The following is an 18,156-nucleotide window of genomic DNA, read 5'->3' as shown; positions in this document are numbered from 1 at the left end:
AAAATAAGCCACGTGCCGACTTCCATTTTGGTGTGTGGATGAGCCTAGGCATAAGTATTGAAAATAGGGTTGCCAGGTCAAAAACCAAGATGGCCACCACCGTACACCAGCCACCCCATTTATTTGAGAAAGTTATACTTTTAAGCAAAATATAGACTAGAAATCAGAGTTTCCTGAAATGATTGAGGGAACTGAAGGTTAATCTGCCTCCACCGTTACTCCTGGTGGGGGATAAAATGGCTCCCTCCACTCAGCAGGATACGTCACTCTGCGCCGCCTCAGACAGCCAATTATCACCACAGTAATATTGTGATTTTATAGACATCTTTTTCACCACAAAGTGCCAAAAAATCTAAGATTCAAGCTTCCTGTTTTTGAGACGGTGCAAATGGAAAACTACTTGAGTGGCTTTACAGAAAAGAAAAATAAAAAATAAAATAAACTCTGACTTTAATGTTTATTACAGCAGTGAGAACGAGAGGAAATCCTCTTTTTGTTTGTTTTATAAACTCAGTCTTTTCTTTGCTGAATATTCAAAGGTGCCTTGACGGTTTAAACCTTTTAAACGGGTAGAAATGTTCCCAGAAGCAGACTCCCTGTTTGTCCCTCAGCTCTTCAGACACAAAAACCAGCAGAGCTCCGGCCTCCTCCCTTTTATTCCCCTTCCGTCAGAGGGACTTTCACTGGTTGTCCTCGGCCGAGTGTCGATGCTATCAGAGGGCTGTTGGCAGGACTCCAGCTCCTCCTCTTGTCCCTTGTTTGACCCCCAACCACAAAAACTGGGACTATTCTTCCTCCTCCTCCTCCTCCTCTGGGTGTCTCACAGCCACACACTGAGGCGCATAAAGCTGAGAAAACACAAACTATCAAGACTTTCAGTGTCAAAGTCGGATGCTGAGGGAAGTTTGGAGCCTAATGCTGATTTTTCTTTACTCATTTTTCCATTTATTCTCCACCCATGTAGGAAACATTACATCTTAAATATTCTTCTCTGAACCTATAAAGCACTGATCATTCACCAAATTGACCTTCTTCTTTCAGCTGTTCCCTTTTCAGGGGTCTCCACAGCGAGTCGTCCTCCTCCATCTGACTCTGTCTTCTGTGTCCTCTGTCCTCACTCCAACTCCCTCCATGTCCTCTCTAACTGCATCCATATGTCTCCTCTTTTGTCCTTTTCCTGGCAGCTGCGTCTCTAACATCCTTCTACCAATATACCCACTGTCCCTCCTCTGCACATGTCCAAACCGTCTCAGTCTGGCCTCTCTGACTTTATCTCCCAGTCGTTTGTTGGGTATTGATTTTTGTCAAACATTTTAAATTGTTCATCAGTGTGAACAGTTTTTAAGGTAACATTGCATTATTGTGTTTTTATTTCAGTGATGTTTGTGTGTTTTGTCATTTAGCTGCAGATGAAAGCCAAACCTGGGTCAGTTACAGCAATGATTGCAAAGAAATGAGCGGAAACGCAGTTTGGAACGGTGTAGTTTATGCCTTTACTTTGAAGGGCTTCGCCGGAAGAGCGCGTTCACGCTCCGCGGAGCTTTACGGCCCGCTCGTTCTCACACAAACCGGGCGCTCGGTCTGCGCCTGCGAGGTTCCGCAGGAGGGAAAGACGCTGTTTTCTCGCTCTCTGATGTAAGTCTGAATGGCGTTAGCTTTCGTTGACGCGGATTTTTAACCCGTTTCTGTTGTTGCGCATTTCAGCCGTCGGGAGTTTTCTTTGCGCTCGAGCGCGTTTCAGTTGTCCGACCTTTAGGGAACAGTTGGACATTTTCAATTAAATTCAACTTCTTCGTTGCTCCTTAGGAGGTGCTTCCAAAAGGATATTAAAAGTTGAGGACTTTTATTTATATTTCATTAACTATTCGCGGTGTTTTCAGGCTGTAATTGTTGAACCTGTTAGGCTAATGGCGCACAGCTGGTGGCGGTGAAACCCAAAACACTCCTGTGTGTCCTTAATCTCTTTATTTTTCTTCTGTATCCCCAATAGAGCAAGAGACGCCATTCTCTATGATGAGTTTTAGTGTTTTACCTTTTAAAACAGTTTTTTTTTTTTTTTACCTGCACCGCGGGTCGGTTTTTTTTCAGATAATTGATCTTCTCATGCTGCGTTCAGGGTCTCTGCTCAGCAGCGGTTTTTCCGCTAACCTCTTCAACCCTCGTTTTCCAAAGACTGCAGCCTTCTTTAGATGAATTACTAAACTAAGGTGTTTTTTTTAATTTATTGATTATTTTACTTGTGCAACTGTAGAACGCCAGAGAGACTAAAATAGCAGCATTGCGAACAATGAACGCCTTTAAGTTTATTTTAGGCGTTTGTTTCACCTGTGAAGTCATTGGATGTGATTCCCTTGTTGAGGTGGAGAGGACGGTGTGCGGCCCTGCTGGCCCTGCTGGCTGTGGCTGTGGGAGTTTACCTGCTGCCGTCCCCCATAGACCCCAAGCCTCACCTGTGAGTCCTCACATTGTTGTTTTTCTGTTCTTCATTGATCAGCAGTCGGCCCCCCGGGCTTTAAATCATTTGCTGGTGTTTGTTTCCTCAGACTGAAGGGGCCTCCTCCAGCCCTCGAGGGCCCGCTGGCTGTGAACACCCGGCTGCAGAGGGGCCGCAGGCTGTTTACGGGCAAACTACACGGACCAGAATCCTTTGCTGCTGACGAACAAGGTGATTTACCTTATCTTTGCATTCAGCTCTTATAAGCAGTTTTCACTCCAGACTATCACTACTGATTAACTAACCCATTCAAGATGGCTACCACCAGTAGTCAACACAAAAATGGCTCCAATCCTGACAGTTTTACAAACAATGAGCTCCAGTTTGGTGTGGTAGTACCTGAGAGTCGTCCCCAACACATCCTCTGAGTGCTAATAGACTGGGATTTGGAGCATCAATAAATTCAACTTCTCCATTTGCCATCAAACCTCCATGCATGTGTGTTTATGCGGTGTTGTTATTAAAGTATTTTACATGGGAACTCGGACAGTTTTGACTTTTCTGTGTTTTGACCCTTGTCGCTTCCAGTAGAAGTCGACTTCATTGTGGTTTTCTGCTCTGGTTTTGCCTTTTCAGTCATCCCGCGCTCGCAACATTTGCTTTAAGCGTCTCAAACGGTTTAACGTAACGAATGAGCTCCTCGGGGAGATGAAAGCACGAGTGTGAGAACGTGCGTGTGTTCGTTGTGTTGCAGGCAACGTGTACACGGGCAGCGTGGACGGGAAGCTGTGGAGGATCGGTCCTGATGACAGCCTCACCTTCATCACACACACGGGACAGAACCGACCAGAATGTGGTTCGTCTTCTTTAGGGACAACTGTAGCTGTCCACTCCTTCTCCTTTTAGCTTTATTTGTGTGGGACGTGTTTACTGTCAGGTTAGATTTCCCAGACAGGCGTCTTACCCACCTGTGAAGGTGAAGTGAGGTACGAAATGAAACATCAGTTATTAACTTTTTTAGTTCAACTTTAAGTGAGGAAAGACACGACTGCACATCTAGTTTTTCCTAATTTCACCTAATTAAATGAACATTTTGGTCCTGAAGTCGTCTTTAGGATCAGTTTTTGAGAGATACAAAGAGCTGAAGCATTAATTTAATAAAGTTATATTAAATGAAACACCTGGAGCACAAGTGTGTGATCAGCTCCTTTATCCTGCTAACAAAATATCAGTCAAAAGATTTAACTAAAAGAACAAAAACACACTTCTTTTATTTAAGCATTTATTTTCTTACATTTTCACATACTGTATCTTTACAATACATCAGTTTATATTTTTGATTTCTTTAAACTTGTAAATGTTTAAAAATACTCTAAGAAGATGGTTAATAAATCATATGTTAATTTAAAACACATACAGGACTGTGTGTGTGTTGCAGGCAGCAGCACAGACTACGAGCCCGTGTGCGGTCGTCCTCACGGCGTCCGTCTGGACCGCCGCGGTCAGCTGATTGTCGCAGACTCGTACTTCGGGCTGTACAGCGTCGACCCCCAAATGGGAGAAAAGACCCTGCTGGTGGCGAGCTCCGAGGGTATGGTGTGCTCGCCGTGATAAACGAAGCCCACTCGTGTCCTCTGGGTCCTCAGCGTCTCCCCCTCTGTGCTCAGGTGCCAACGGCGTTCCCTTCGCCTTCCTGAACGGCCTGGAGATTTCCTCCCGGACGGGGGTCGTTTATTTCACCGACTCGTCCAGCCGCTGGGGGCGCAGACACGTCAGACTAGAGGTGAGGCGAGGAAACGGACGGTTCAGGTGAGCTCGACCTGCAGGTCAGAGCCTCAAAATAACGCTTATTCAAGTTGGTTTTATTCTAGTTTCTTTCACTAAAATAGTTTGTCTGGTTTTGTCTTTACGGTTGCAACAAAGCTCACAAACCGCTGGACAGAATTTAATCTTTAGATGTCCAGCTACCACTGATTCAACATGGCTGCCACAGCTAATTGGACTTGGCCAACACAATAACAGCTGTTGGAGTAAATGTGGTAGTAGCTGAGAGTCATTCAGAATACACACTGTGGGCTATTCCATCCCACCCATCAGAGGAGGCGTTTTTCCCTTCCTTCAAGGAATGCTAGGCCTTGAATTTTATTCTGAAAACTGAAACGATTCTTTCCGTTTGGACGATTACTGAACTCGGAACAACTGGGAATCTGAGTGGCGCAAAGAGCTTTTATCCTCCACATCGGCGCTCGTTTATTTTCAACTTGAACATGATTTCTGTGTCGCTGAAACCTGCTGGTTCAACACCAGAATCCGTCAGCCTGAGATTTCAGAATAAAAGCATGACAGAAACCTGCTCATCCTGCTGGTAGAAAAACAAAAAAAAAGATACAACCCAATAAGACAATAAGATGTTTTAGGGCTTAACATCTGAGACGGTCAGTTCTAGTGTAAATTTGTGAGTTTTTATTTGTTATCTGGATTCGTTCTGGTGAACCTCAGTCTCATTAGGTTGGAGGTGCTGCTCCTGAAGTCTTCTGTGAGAAAGACAGGACTGAGAAAACAAAGAAATGAATCCACAAGCAAATAAAACCTTTATAGTGAGTGAAACATGTTGTGTCCCAGGTGATGGAGCTGAACAGCCTCGGACGTCTCCTCTCCTACGAGCCTCAGACAGGAAACGTGACGGTACTGCTGGACTCTCTCTACATGCCCAACGGCATCGCCCTGTCACCCGATGAGACCTTCCTACTGCTGGCTGAGACCAGCATCGCTCGCATCCTGAGGTACACCCACCCGTCGAGCCTTCGCCCTCAAACGGTGGAGGGTGGAGTAACACCACTTTAAGGAAGTCCAGTAATGATTAAAACCTCAGGGTCGTCTTCCAGGTACTGGCTGAAGGGCCCGAAGGCCGGCACCAAGGAGGTCGTCTTGGACAACATGATCGGTTACCCCGACAACATCCGCCTCAGCGACCACGGGACGTTCTTGGTTGGCATGACGACGCCTCGCTTCCAGAAGGTCCTGCCTCCCTTCCTGGATCTGGTCGCTCCGTACCCGGCCGTTAAACGCCTCCTGGTGAAGGTCTGTGTTTTCTCCATCCAAATAACCGCCGTTAACGGTTTTAATCACATCGGTATATTATTGGTGACGATCTGTGTGAATTATTAGCTCGTAAAGGTTAATATCTAGACAACAGATTTTTACTTTAATGTTATTAAAGCCTCAACCACAGAACAAGACGACGTACCTGCTGCAGCGCAGAAAACAGAAAACTTTTTTAGATTTGAAAAAATAATCCTTGTTGACCAAAGAACTGCAGATAAATGAACAGTTTGTTTTTAATCAGCTCATGTATAAATGTAACGATCTGTGGGTTGGTTCTTTTAACCATTTATTTATATAAAAACTTACATTTATCAATAACTGCATTTACAGGGGATGACAAATGCAAAATTACCACCTACATTAGGCATCAAATCAGTTAGTGTGCAACAATATTTTTTTTTGATCTGCCTTGTTCTAACCATCTCAATTATAGCTGGCAAAATAACCAACAAATGCATGTTAAAATTTATCAGTATGAAATGCTTGGCTTCAGACCAAAATCTTAATAAATGCAGGGATATGTAAAAACTATTTCAACAGATCCTTCAGGGAAGTTTTATCTCCTTTCCCATGATGCACTGTTCAGTTATTTGTAATAAATCAGATTATTTCATGCAGGGCTGTAGCCAGACTTTAAAAAATACTGAAGTCAACCACTGATTATCCCCCAGTTCTAGTGTGGTCCGGATGTAAAAACAAAGTAGTAAAATCCCCCTTTATTGAGGTTTCCCAAATCACATACTTGGTTTTAAATGTTCTGCAATCAGTGCAGAATAATCTGGTCCAGGTTTGAAGTGTCTAGGTGTTGTAGTTTTTTTAACTAGAGTGGATTAAAGATGCTGAAGGGAGTGAAAAATTAGGTGGAATCGCCCTTTAGGCATTTTCCCGAATCGGAAGCTGCAATCGGAAACCAACTTCAGCTTCGTGGAATTGAAGGAGAATATTTTCAGTGAGTTACCTCTGTTGTGTTTTACCGTAAGTGGCACTCTTCTTCTTCTGATCTTTATTTTAGCAGTAAGGTAGCAAAGCTGCACTCTCCTTCGTAGACATTGAGTTTGGCTGCAGCTGCACACAGTTGCAGCGCCTCCTACAGGAAACTGGCGGAGCAACGCAGAGAGCCACACCGGTCAAAAGTGTTGTTTTGATTAATTTTTTTATTACGTACACAGCAGGAAAACACAGAGGTCTGGACCTCAATGGTAGCTACGGCCCTGATTTCATGTTGGGTCCATATTATATTTGACTTGGTTTCAGTTCTAGACATGTTGAGTATTCTAGAAAGTGATCATTTGCCTGTAAACTGGTGTAGGTCTAACACAGGTTGAATGTTTGTCTGCAGATCATCCCTCTGAGCTGGTTCAACATCCTGCTGCCGTATTACGGCCTGGTTCTGGAGCTGGGGTTAGACGGTGAGATCGTGGGGACGCTTCATGACCCCCAGGGCCGCCTAACGTGGGCCGTCAGCGACGTCTTCCAGCACCGAGGCAGAACCTACCTGGGCAGCACGGACTTACCCTTCCTGCCTGTCCTGGAGAGCTGAAGGACTACAGACACGGTTTGACTTTACACTTTTAACAACATTAATCTATTTCTAAAAGCCCGACTCACCGTGCAGCTGAAGTCAAACAAGAAAATGTAATATTAGAGGCTAAACATTTGTCTTTTTTAAATGTGAGATTAAGTAGAAATCTCTGAAAGAAGAGATGCATCTGTTTAAGAACACGTGTCATTGTTTTAAAACTACTACAGAGATGTAGGCGTAACATTACATTGGTAAAATGACTGCATGAACCAGGGATCTCAAAGTCTTTATTTGGACAAAACACTCCATTTAAAACAAAACAAGGAATGCCAAACGTCCCGATAGATTTAAAAGTGCATTAGTGAAAGAATAACATTAGTTGCAGCTAACAAGTTATTGTAGACGACATCAGTTTGGAGGAAAAGGTTCATCTGAACAGCACCAGAAGCTGTTCCTGCATAAACAAATCACATGACCTGCTTCTCCAAACTGTCTGATCAATGCATGCTCCACAGAAAACTGATTCAGAGCTGGATGTTTGAACAAAGTCATGCAAATCCAGCTCTCAGCCTGTTCTGTAAGTGATCGTTTCTCTTTTGCACCACCTTGTGGTCATGTTAGTATGTTACTTTTCACCATCGTCTCTCGTTTGTAAGGCAGGATCACTACAGTTTTTATTCATTTGTCTATGGATATTTTTGAGAAAGAACCAAACAAGGGCCTGACTTCTGGGGAGGGGGATTCAGGCTATAAAAATGACTCTCAAACAAATTACTGGTGTGAAAGAACACTAACTAATCAACCTTTACACTTTTCTTTAGTTTGGTGCTGTTTACTCAACTCCCAGTGGACATATTCAGTCTGCCTATGGGAGTAGTTTTTAAAACAGGCCCTTGTTTGATGAAGCTCCCTTTAAAGTTGTCTGTTGCATACTGAAGAGTAGTCAAAATGTAAACATTGCTTTAACAACATTGTCAGAAACCATCTATTTAAATACAGGGAGACAAAACGATATGAACTGTGCAGGGTGGTGCTGGATTCCTGGCTGCTTCTGTAGAGCCATCTGTCTAATAAAAACACACCCAGAGGGGCCTTCAGTCTCCATGGTTACCCACCTTCTTCCTCACTGGCGAGCGACACGACCACAATCTGTGAAAGTGACCAGCTCCAGAGGAGGGGTCTTTTTTTTTTTTTTTTTTTCCTACTTCACCTGTCGGAGTCGCCTGAGCCTCCAGCTGTGACCAGAAAACAGCTGCTGGGGGTTGAAGCTGTACCTGGGAGGGGAAAAACCCAGATGGGACAGGCTGAGTGTGCACATCAGGTGACTAGTAAAATTCTGGTGTAGATTCTCAGTCGTTCAGGACACGGTAAAAACAACTGGACTTCTGTAGCTGAAGCTGTTGAGCTTTTAAAGCTGAGATGTTCTGCAGATTACCCTCACTCTGCTGATAACAGAGGCTTGTTAGGGTCTTTGTTAGCCTGACTCACAGATGGACCATTCTGGTTAATTGGAGTCAGACTGACTGGGGATCAGGCCTAATGCTCCATTGGAGGTTTTACAAAGCTGAAATCTGAGACCTCTGTTTAAAGTTAATTTTTTCTTGTTTGACATAGATGGCTTCCTTCACTTCTTCCTCAAACCATCTGTCTTCTCAGTCCAAAATATGGACATTTTGGTCCTCAAAAGAGTGTCCCTTATTCTTGAGGTGTAGGTGTTGAGCCATGCGTCTGTGGAGAGGCTGTTTGGTTTCTCCAACATGCAGTAGTCTGCTGTTCAGTGCAGTGAGGAATGTCCAGATCTCTATGTTGGAGAAACCAAACAACCTTTCCACAGATGCATGGCTCTCCAGGGACACTTTTGAGGACCAAAATGTTCATATTTTGGACAGAGAAGACAGATGGTTTGATGAAGGGGTGAAGGAAGTCATCCATGTCAAACGAGAGAAATAAACTTTAAACAGAGAAGGTCTCAGGTTTCAAAAAAGGAGCATTAAGCCTGGTCTCCAGTCAGTTTCACTCCAATCCTGTGAGTCAGGCTAACGAGGACCCTAACGAGCCTCTGCTGTTAGGAGAGTGAGGACAATCTGCAGGTGTATCCAGCTTACAGAACATCTCAGCTTTAAAAGCTCAACTCCACTTCGTTTTTTGAATTGAGGAAGCACCTCAGCTGAGAAGTCCAGTTGTTTTGGACTAGTAAGGCAATAAACAGTGTTATAGCATGTTGAAGCCCATTACTGTAGAGCAAACTGTGTTACCATAGTAACATGCACACAAAGCCCTGAAGGAATATTTAGCTCAGTTTTGAACGCACCTTGGATCATACACACCAAGGGTCCGACATGACTGTCCAGAGCACGACTGCAGCATCATCAGCCGATGATTCATCTTCTCCAGGACCTCCTGATCAATGGTCTTTGCCACGTTGGTCAGCTGGTAGGGGTCTGCCGTCACGTTATAAACTTCTACAAATACCTACAGAGGGCGATGCACATTCAGAAGTTACTGAAGCGTCAGGGCTTCAGCCTTAAAGGCAACAGAACTAGTTTATACCTCATTGTCATCAAATTCACAGTACTGCATGTTGGCAGAGGGGGTGATGCTGCGCACACAGGCGTAAGTGTTGTTGTAAGAATCCTCACACACGCAGTCTGGGAAACACTCCTAAAGAAGAGTCGTCGTTCAGCTGAACGTGTTTATTCAACAGAATGTGTTCGAATCAGTCCCCGTTAACTTACCGACACCCCAGGTCCGAGCAGCGGGCAGGCAGGGTCTGAAACGTTCCTCCCCTCTCCTTCATACTCCACCAGGAGGTCAGTTCTCCAGCTGCTGCTGTTCATCTTTCCCTCCTGGTCACACACATTTAAAGTTTCATGTGGTTAAACTGTATTTGAGTTCTGTCTTTACTCAGGAGGAACAGTTTAATTGTTTGTTTGTTTTGTAAATCATTAATAAATTACTGACTTTCAAAAAAAAACTGCTTTCCTGGCATCTCTTACACCTCATTAAGATCATTGTTGCTTCTAAATTTAGTCGACATACTTTATCTTTGCAAAAAAAAAAAAAGGAAAAAAATTAACATTTTAATAGTATGTTTTTCCTGTATAATTAGTTTAACAACAACATAAGTTGGTATTTCTTCCTCCTAAACCTAAACCATAGGACCAAATGTTTGCCAGTAAAAATTATCATACAATGACTAGAATTAAAGTCTTATCAATAGATGTGGTTTATACTAAAACACTATGAGGGGAATAAAAGGCCCAACATATGTCAACGTTAGCTGTGTGTTCTCACCATAATGGGCAGGAAGGACATGCCGTCCATTTGGGTTTTGTTGACATTGTAGCCGGCGATGTCCAGGATGGTCGGGCCGAGGTCGACGTTAGCCACCAGCATCTGTCAAAACAACCTGCCGGGTTAATTCACGTCCTGCAGGAGACGCACAGCTGGGCAAAAAGTAACAGCAAACTGTTCTCAGTGCTTTATAGGAATATTACAGGTTAACAATAATAACCACTGGCTGAGTGTTAGGATCTGAAAGAATCACCAGGACATTTAGGTTTATTCTATCAGCCTAACCCTAGAGATGTAAAGCTGAGAAATCTAAAGTAGAGTTAGTCTAAGTGTAATATAAAACTGGCATATATCCAACCACCCTGTGTAAAGTGATCTGATTGTGTTCAGTTACCGGACTGGTCTGGTTGGGTTTGATGTTCGGCCCTCTGACCATGAGAGGAACTCGGATGTCAAACTCGTAGAGCTGCCGTTTGTCCAGCGGCAGAGAGAACTGACCTGAAACAGAGCAAACCCGGTTGAGTTCGTGGGTTTAATCTCAGAAACGAGGGCCATGCCCTCACTCACCTGTGTGGTAGCCATTATCAGAGGTAAAGAAGATGTAGGTGTTGTCCAGTTCACCTCTGACCTCCAGCTTCTTCACTATGTTCTCCACCAAGTCGTCCACTGAAAGTAAAGTCTGCCACCTACAGGATTTTAGGGGACATAACAGGAAAATAGGTTTATCCAAGAACGTGATCAGTATGGAGAGGAGCTGAGGGTGGAAGGTGAAGCCACTGACCGTTTCCTGAAGGCATCGTCGAGAAACTGAACAGAGGAGTTGGTCATGGGAGTTTTAGCCTGTCTGATCAACCAGTGTTTGTCCTGAACAGAAAATGTAGTAATCAAAGTTAGGGTTAGGGTTAAATATGAATCTGTATTCTGAAGGTATAGTTTTTAAACATGGCAGCTGAACAGACCAACACACAAATGTTGATCTAGATTGATGATTTTGTCAGTAAAGAAATGTAAACAATTAATTTGTTGAAAAGATATTTAACTTCCTGAGGTTAGATCTTCATTAACCATTTCAACAACATGGCTGCTGTGGTTGGCAAACATCTATCCCACCTTCCCGTGGACGTTAAAGTTCGGGTCCCTGGGAGCCTTGGTGGTGTTGAAGCGGTCCTGGTACTGAGGAGCTGCCGTCCACGGGGAGTGTGGGGCCGGAGTGGACACCATCATGAAGAACGGCTGGTAGCTCGACTTGTACTGGAGGAACTCCAAAGACATGTTGGCCTGAGGGACAAAAAAAACAGAGTGTTTAGTCCAGAGGCTAAACAGAGGTTATATTTCCCTTGAAGCTTAAGGACAAAAACACAAACGACTATGCTTCTCAGCTAAGAAGGTGTCCAACAGTTTAAAATATGCAGAGATCAGGTGTCTCACCAGGACATCCGTCAGGTAGTCTTTGTGGTAGTTGTCTCCATGTTTCTGAGCCCTCCCATTCACTGACAGAGTGTAGTTATAATATTTAGAGTTCTTCTCCTGAAAAACAAAGTTCACAATCATTCCAGTTTTAAACATCCTCTACACGTTTGTTCGGAGATGAATCAAAGTGTGAGTGATTTCCTTTTCCTCCATTTTAAAAAGTCTTCAACTTTTAACAGTATAAGACTCCATAATGCTGAGGACCCATATTAATTTAATGGAGCGTATATTATATATTATATGTAACGTTTTCTAAATTCACACAACACAAATTATTACAGCAGTTCCCAACAGTTTAACCTTAAGCACTGAAGTAAACTTACTCACTGAACTGTTCAATAAAAGACAAAAAAACCAAGAAATTAACAGCAACTCAGGAGCCAGACTCAAGTAACCAGGCTGATAAGGGTTAACAAAACTCCAGGTAGAGCTTTTATGCTAAAAGTCATCAGCAGCCTTTAAAACTCTCAGGTGAAAATGCCTTTTATTTTGTTATAAAAACAATTTAATTACAGAATTAAAATCACAAAACTATGAAACAGCAGTCTAAACTGACCAGTCCTACTGTACCTCCTACCACCTCCTTCAGCCCCAATAAGGAGCTTTGAGACATTCAAAGACAGCCAGAGGACATCAGGTTCTGTGTCTGCGTCGGGGTTTCCACCCGGTCAGACATGTTAGCAACAACTTACCTAAAAGATCCTAACAAGACACCTAAACCACTCTGCTACCAGCTAGCAGACCGTCATGTGGGCAAAACATGGACTCCATCTAAATATGAACTCTAAACAACACCTGCTTGGACTGGTTCTGCAGACACTAATAATATGTCCAGCTCACCTGTCAGTCCGGAGGTTCAACCACAACACTAAGGTTTGTACTCGCACTCAACCCCCACCAGCTCCACCCACCACCTCTATAGGCAGCAGTTTAATCAAAAGATGGGATTTACAAAAACATAAAAGGTTGAGTAAGTTTAAACGCTTCTCTGAGTTCGTGGTGGTTTCGTACGAATCAAATCCTTCCTTCTGAGTCTTCTTGGCGAGTCACTAAACACAGCTGCATCTCATCAAACAAATCAAGGAGCTGCCATGGTGCATTCACTACCTCAGGACATCCCAGTATCACTAAAATACAGCTTCACCACACACTGTTTCTCAGCTAAACCAGTCCAAAGAGAAGTAAAAGGAATAGGAGAAAAATACTCATAAGTAGTGCTGGGCGATATAACGATACACATCGTGGGGGCGATAGAAAAGTGTCTATCGTGATATATTTTCTTCTATCGTCTCTATCATAATTGTATCAATGATTCATGTAAATATTTCATAACGTAGGCTACGATGAATGTATTAGTGTTGTCACATACATTCAGTTTATATAAGTGATAAATAAGAAGAAAAAAATAACTATTTTTGCGTTTTGCGACATGACGCTGCTTTACGTGGGGGTTTGCGACATGCTTTACGGCAGCGGCTTTCTGTACGGCCCGGTGTTTTCACCATAAGTGCTGAAAGATGGAGACGCATGAAGTATCAAACTCGAGGTCGCAACAAGTAGAGACAGCTAGCAGGCAGCCCAAGAAGAAAGACTTTTACGAAAACGAGGGGGGACGCCTGTGATTTGGTTCAAGAAGTCCGACACGGAGCAGAAAAAGGTAATATGCTAACTCTGCTAATGCTAATGCTAACTCTGCTATGAGACTGTTTCCTCATCTGACGCCAACACAACAAACCTCTTCTATCACTTGAAAAAGAATATTTAACAATCCAAAAAGTGCAAGGTCAAACAAGTTGGAAAAGAGCCGGGAAAGTTGCAAAAAGTGAAACTATAGCCGGCCGAAGATAATGAAGTCTGTTGTCATTTGATACTGTTAAGTCGTAACAGGTACATATATATTGCTGCATTAAAATGCAGCGGATCTCATTTGTGAAAGTTCAGTTAAATGTCACTTCGAAATAAAGCTTGAAAAAAGTAAGAAATTAGATTATTTTTTCATATTTTTCAGAGAATAACTGACAACGTACGTAATTGGGGTATATTGTGATATATATCGTTATCGTGATATAAAATTATCCATATCGTGATGTAGGATTTTTTTCCATATCGCCCAGCACTACTCATAAGAACATCAACTACTTTTCTTTGATGTAGCAAATTGGTCATGTTTGGTCACCGTTACTTCAACTAAAACAGAAGATTCTACAGAGAACCAGACAACAAAAACCTTCTTTATTTTACTTTCAAGTGAAATGTTTAGTCCACTGTGACACCACTGTGATCATAACTTCCATGTGGCTTTAATAGTTTCCTGACTAATATAGCAAATATATTAGGCTCCAAACAAACTTGTTTTTTGCTCCTAATGCTCGAGTTTTAAATTAAACCTGTTCTTTCAAGGCTAACAGGTCTCTTCGGAGCGTTAGGAGGAACTTTCAGTCTTACCAGTGCGACCCAGTAGCTCCAGCCTAGAGGGACGTGCTCCACTCCTCCAGCTTCAGAGTGCCCATACTGAAAAACACAAACAAACAAATGCAGACAGTTTAATGACAAATGAACTCTGTTTTTATATGTATATACATGAACATGTATTTAAACTGATCCAGGACAAGATGTGGAGCAGAAACATGGGTACAGGTATGCTGACAGAAAAACAGATATTTTTTCAAACAAACAAATGATTTACAGACAACCTCTTTTAGATTAAGGTTCTGCTCTCAGTTCTGTTGAAAACTTGTTCTTTTAAATATCTTTACCTCTTTAACAGCTCAGCTGAGTCGTGGCATACCGCAGGGCTCAGTACTTGGACACTTTCTGTTCTCCACATGCATGACTCTTCTCAGACTCTAACACCATATTATGGGTTAACATTTCTTACAGATAACACTAAACTGTTTACAGCTAAACCCCACAAATCTTAGCAGTATACTGGATCTTACAACTCATCTTCCTGATATTAAACTCTGGATGGCCCAAAATTTCCCAAAACATTAAATAGGACATCAGAGATTATTCTGATCCACCTCCTAAAATCTTACAATCCTGGCTGTATTATCAGCCATGACACTAGGAATCTAGGAGTAATATTTGCCCTCAGTTTTGATGCTAAAAAACATCAATCAGGCCTGTTGTGTTCTGGTCTGCTTGAACCCCTCCTGCTAACCACAAACACTGAAGTAAAACTGCAACCGTTTCACATATTTCTTTTTACCTGGTTCAGATATTTCCCAGCGAAGAAAGTCTGGTAGCCACCGTAATTCTTCAGCAAGGCGGGGAAGGTGTGGGGCTCCTCGCTCTTCTGCCAGGCTCGGCTGCTGCAGTTTCCTTCCAAGGTGTTGTTGATGACGTGGTGGTTGTGGGGGTATTTACCTGTCAGGATGCTGGCTCGACTGGGGCAGCACAGGGGGCTGGCAACAAACTGAAAGCCAGAGGAGTCAAAGTTAAAAAACAGTGCACAGCTCAAATATATATCCTTAACAATACAATAAAAGTGATGAAACTTACTGCATTTGTGAAGGATATCCCTGCATCACCAATGAGTTTCTTAGTCTTTGTCAATGGGTTCTAAAAGACAATAAAATAAGTCTACTTAAAATCAGTTATTCAATTATAATAAATAATTACTTTTGAGCATGCTCCTTTGGTTGTGCAACACATTTAATTTAAAGCTGAAGCTACATTTATCGACTCCTTTGAGGAAAATATGAGCTCAGTTTAGGATTGAGCTTGTAAATGCATTTTCACAAATGATTCCAGAGTTTCAAATTAAAAGTCAATCTCTGTCCATGAACGAGAAGCCCTTCCAAGATAAATGAAAGGCTACGAGGCCACTGCAGGACGCACCATCAGGAGCCAGAGCCGCACGGAGGACTTCATCCTGGAGAAAATGTCATCAATCAGCAAGCCGGTCCTCTCAAGTTCTTTTGTCCGGCTTTCACAGATTTCTAATGCTGACAACTACAGGCCTGAAGACTCGACCCGCTGCCCTCTGAAACTCTCCTTCTTCAGATGGGGCTGCCTGGCAGCAGAACAGCAGACCATGAAGATGGAGCCCAGTCCTGTGTGCATCTCTTACTAAGCGTATCACATATAACAGCATCTCTTATGTGTGTGTTGCTCATGAAACACAGATCTGTGTGTGTTACTGGACTAAAGTCATAATGCTGTGAGTCAGCGTTGTTGTTGGAGAGTCAGAGCACTTCAGAGCAGCGCATGGTCAGACATTTTGCTTTTTGTTGGAGCACATAGCTTTTTAGGAGTCAAGGTTATCTGCATTTGTAGCCATTTTTCTTCACCCATTTTAATAAAGTTTGTATATTAATCTTTGGTCTCTGCACTTTTTTGTTTCGGGTTTCCAAAAACTAGACAACAGGACCAGATGCTCTGTTGGGCTCTTAAAGGACAGATGAAATCTCCCCTCACTTATTCACATTTCAAAAACCGTTCAAGAAACAGGTTACGGCTGAACGTTGTGACAGAGACGCCTCATACAAGCAGGACAAGTCTCTGTCAGATTTTCAGTCATCTCAATTCAATTCAGTTCAGTTTATTTATACAGCGCCAAGTCACAACAGAAGTCTTCTCAGGACGCTGTACAAAAACATTTACATACATTATAAAAGACAATTCGTAAGGTAAGAAGTATCTATCTAAGGAAGCCAGCAGATTGCGTTGAAGCTTCACTTCGTCACAGTCTCCCATCCTGAGCAGCAGGTTGGCAACAGTGTTAATATTGTTTTATTTAGGTGGAACAAAAGAAGCAATTACAAACCTGTCTTTAATGAACCTGACAGTGAAGTGAAGAAAATTAAACACTGAGGTGAGCTATAATAAAAATAAATAAAAAGTTGTTCTTTCAGAGATCAAATTTTCATAATCCAGTACAAACTAAAACACATTTACCAAAGAGTTTCTGTGTTTTAGGGAGATCTGGATGTGTAATGTGAATATCTGGTAAAGTTTAAAGATCCAGTGAGTTTGTTTAGAGTACAAACAAAGCCAGGCTTGTCTTGCTTTTCCATTTTAAAAAGCACAAAATTGCATTTCTTAAGTATTTTTACTTTAAATCTATAAAGCTTAAATCTATTTTAGTGAAATTTGTGTTTTTTAAAGCTATGGGAGTAAATATGAAGGCATGTGAAATGCCTAAACAACCAATGTGAAGCTTTATTATGCTGGACTGAAAGGTTAAGTTCAGACTAAGTTATCTGGTTTCCTGCTTGAGAAAAGCTGCTCAGCAATAAACAACACGAGTGAAACAATAAGACCCACTGACCAGACCCCCGATAGCGACGTCCAGGTCGTCAGTGAGGATCAAAACGATGTTGGGTCTCCGGGAAGATGTGCCGAAGAGCCCGGAGCTCCGGTGGCTGAGCACCGTGACGCAGATGATAAAACACCCCAACAAGTAGGGCCGACAGCTGCGGCCTGACCTCATGTTGGTCCCCTGGCTGCAAGCTACTGAAGCTGGAGGTCCTATCACGGCGAGAAATGCAGTTAGAAAGCTGCAGGAGGAGGAATAACCGAGCAGACAAACGGCCTGATAACAACGCTGCTCTGTTTGCTGGTCACGTGACAGCGCTCCGCTACGGAAGCCCGAGTGGACAGAGGCGGAGACGCTTTTTTTTTTGGTTCTTTACTTTCACTTATCTTTTTTAATCTGCTTCTTACCTATATCTGTAGTTTATCTCACTTTTAAGAATAGAATACATAAAGAGATACTGATGACAGTTTACAAATATTTAAAATCATCAGGATTTGGTTAAAATCTATTTTCATAAATTATAAATTTGAGCTTTTCAGGAGGAACTTTCATTTTTCACACTATGGATCAAAAATTCAAGTGAAACTACACTGGTATTTAAATAATGTACTATAAAGAAGTAATTAAAAGGAAATAAAACAGCAGACACTATGTACAGAAAATGTAAGTAGAGAAAACTAATAATAAAGTTATATTTGAGAGTGAAAGTGCAACCAGTGACTGTCAGAATAGCAGCACTGAACTTTGTTGTCTCTGTGATCATTCAGTGTTCTGATGGCGGTGAGAAAGAAACTTTCAGCAGGTCTTTAGTGTCTGCCAGACAGTATCAAAGATGGTGGACAGGGGGGTAAGGGTAGTCGGTGAGGTTTCCTGCTCGGGAGATGAGGGGCTGGTATATAACCGGATTTAAATTTGGATCTCAGCGTATTTATTTGTAATATAACACAGTTTGAACGAGTTTAACTGCATTACATTACAACGCTGTTTGGTTAAATTAAATCCTACCATAGATTGCTCCATATTCAGCACTGGATAAACTGATTCTCTGGATCATTTGGTCCTAAATGT

General features: G+C 42.4%; 2 protein-coding genes across 3 annotated transcripts; one reads left to right on the top strand and one right to left on the bottom strand.

Annotated features, from left to right (window-relative positions):
- The first annotated feature begins 1,438 nt into the window (after positions 1–1,438).
- Positions 1,439–7,803, top strand: zgc:194209 (uncharacterized protein LOC570908 homolog). Its single transcript, XM_017411699.3, has 9 exons — positions 1,439–1,635; positions 2,360–2,452; positions 2,544–2,665; positions 3,189–3,290; positions 3,873–4,025; positions 4,102–4,217; positions 5,057–5,217; positions 5,320–5,515; positions 6,879–7,803. The coding sequence occupies exons 1-9, from the start codon at positions 1,454–1,456 to the stop codon at positions 7,077–7,079; spliced, it is 1,326 nt and encodes a 441-aa protein (XP_017267188.2). The 5' UTR covers positions 1,439–1,453; the 3' UTR covers positions 7,080–7,803.
- Positions 7,332–17,413, bottom strand: gnsa (glucosamine (N-acetyl)-6-sulfatase a). 2 transcript variants are annotated; one of them, XM_017411698.2, is made up of 14 exons: positions 17,101–17,413; positions 15,330–15,389; positions 15,037–15,243; positions 14,271–14,336; positions 11,784–11,882; positions 11,466–11,633; positions 11,137–11,219; positions 10,923–11,041; positions 10,750–10,853; positions 10,356–10,457; positions 9,797–9,907; positions 9,612–9,722; positions 9,389–9,533; positions 7,332–8,335 (listed from the first exon to the last, which is right to left on the bottom strand). In XM_017411698.2, exons 1-14 carry the CDS (start codon positions 17,260–17,262, stop codon positions 8,268–8,270), a joined length of 1,605 nt encoding a protein of 534 aa, XP_017267187.1. In that variant the 5' UTR covers positions 17,263–17,413; the 3' UTR covers positions 7,332–8,267. The 2 variants fall into 2 exon arrangements, with proteins under 2 accessions (XP_017267187.1, XP_017267186.1); XM_017411697.3 differs by having other exon boundaries at positions 8,256–8,335; positions 9,373–9,533.
- Positions 17,414–18,156: the final 743 nt, after the last annotated feature.

Source organism: Kryptolebias marmoratus, linkage group LG18 (assembly GCF_001649575.2).
Source record: "Kryptolebias marmoratus isolate JLee-2015 linkage group LG18, ASM164957v2, whole genome shotgun sequence".
Classification (NCBI taxonomy): Eukaryota; Metazoa; Chordata; class Actinopteri; order Cyprinodontiformes; family Rivulidae; genus Kryptolebias; species Kryptolebias marmoratus.
Note: the sequence above shows the minus strand (reverse complement) of the source record. Positions and strands in the feature narration are given on the sequence as shown.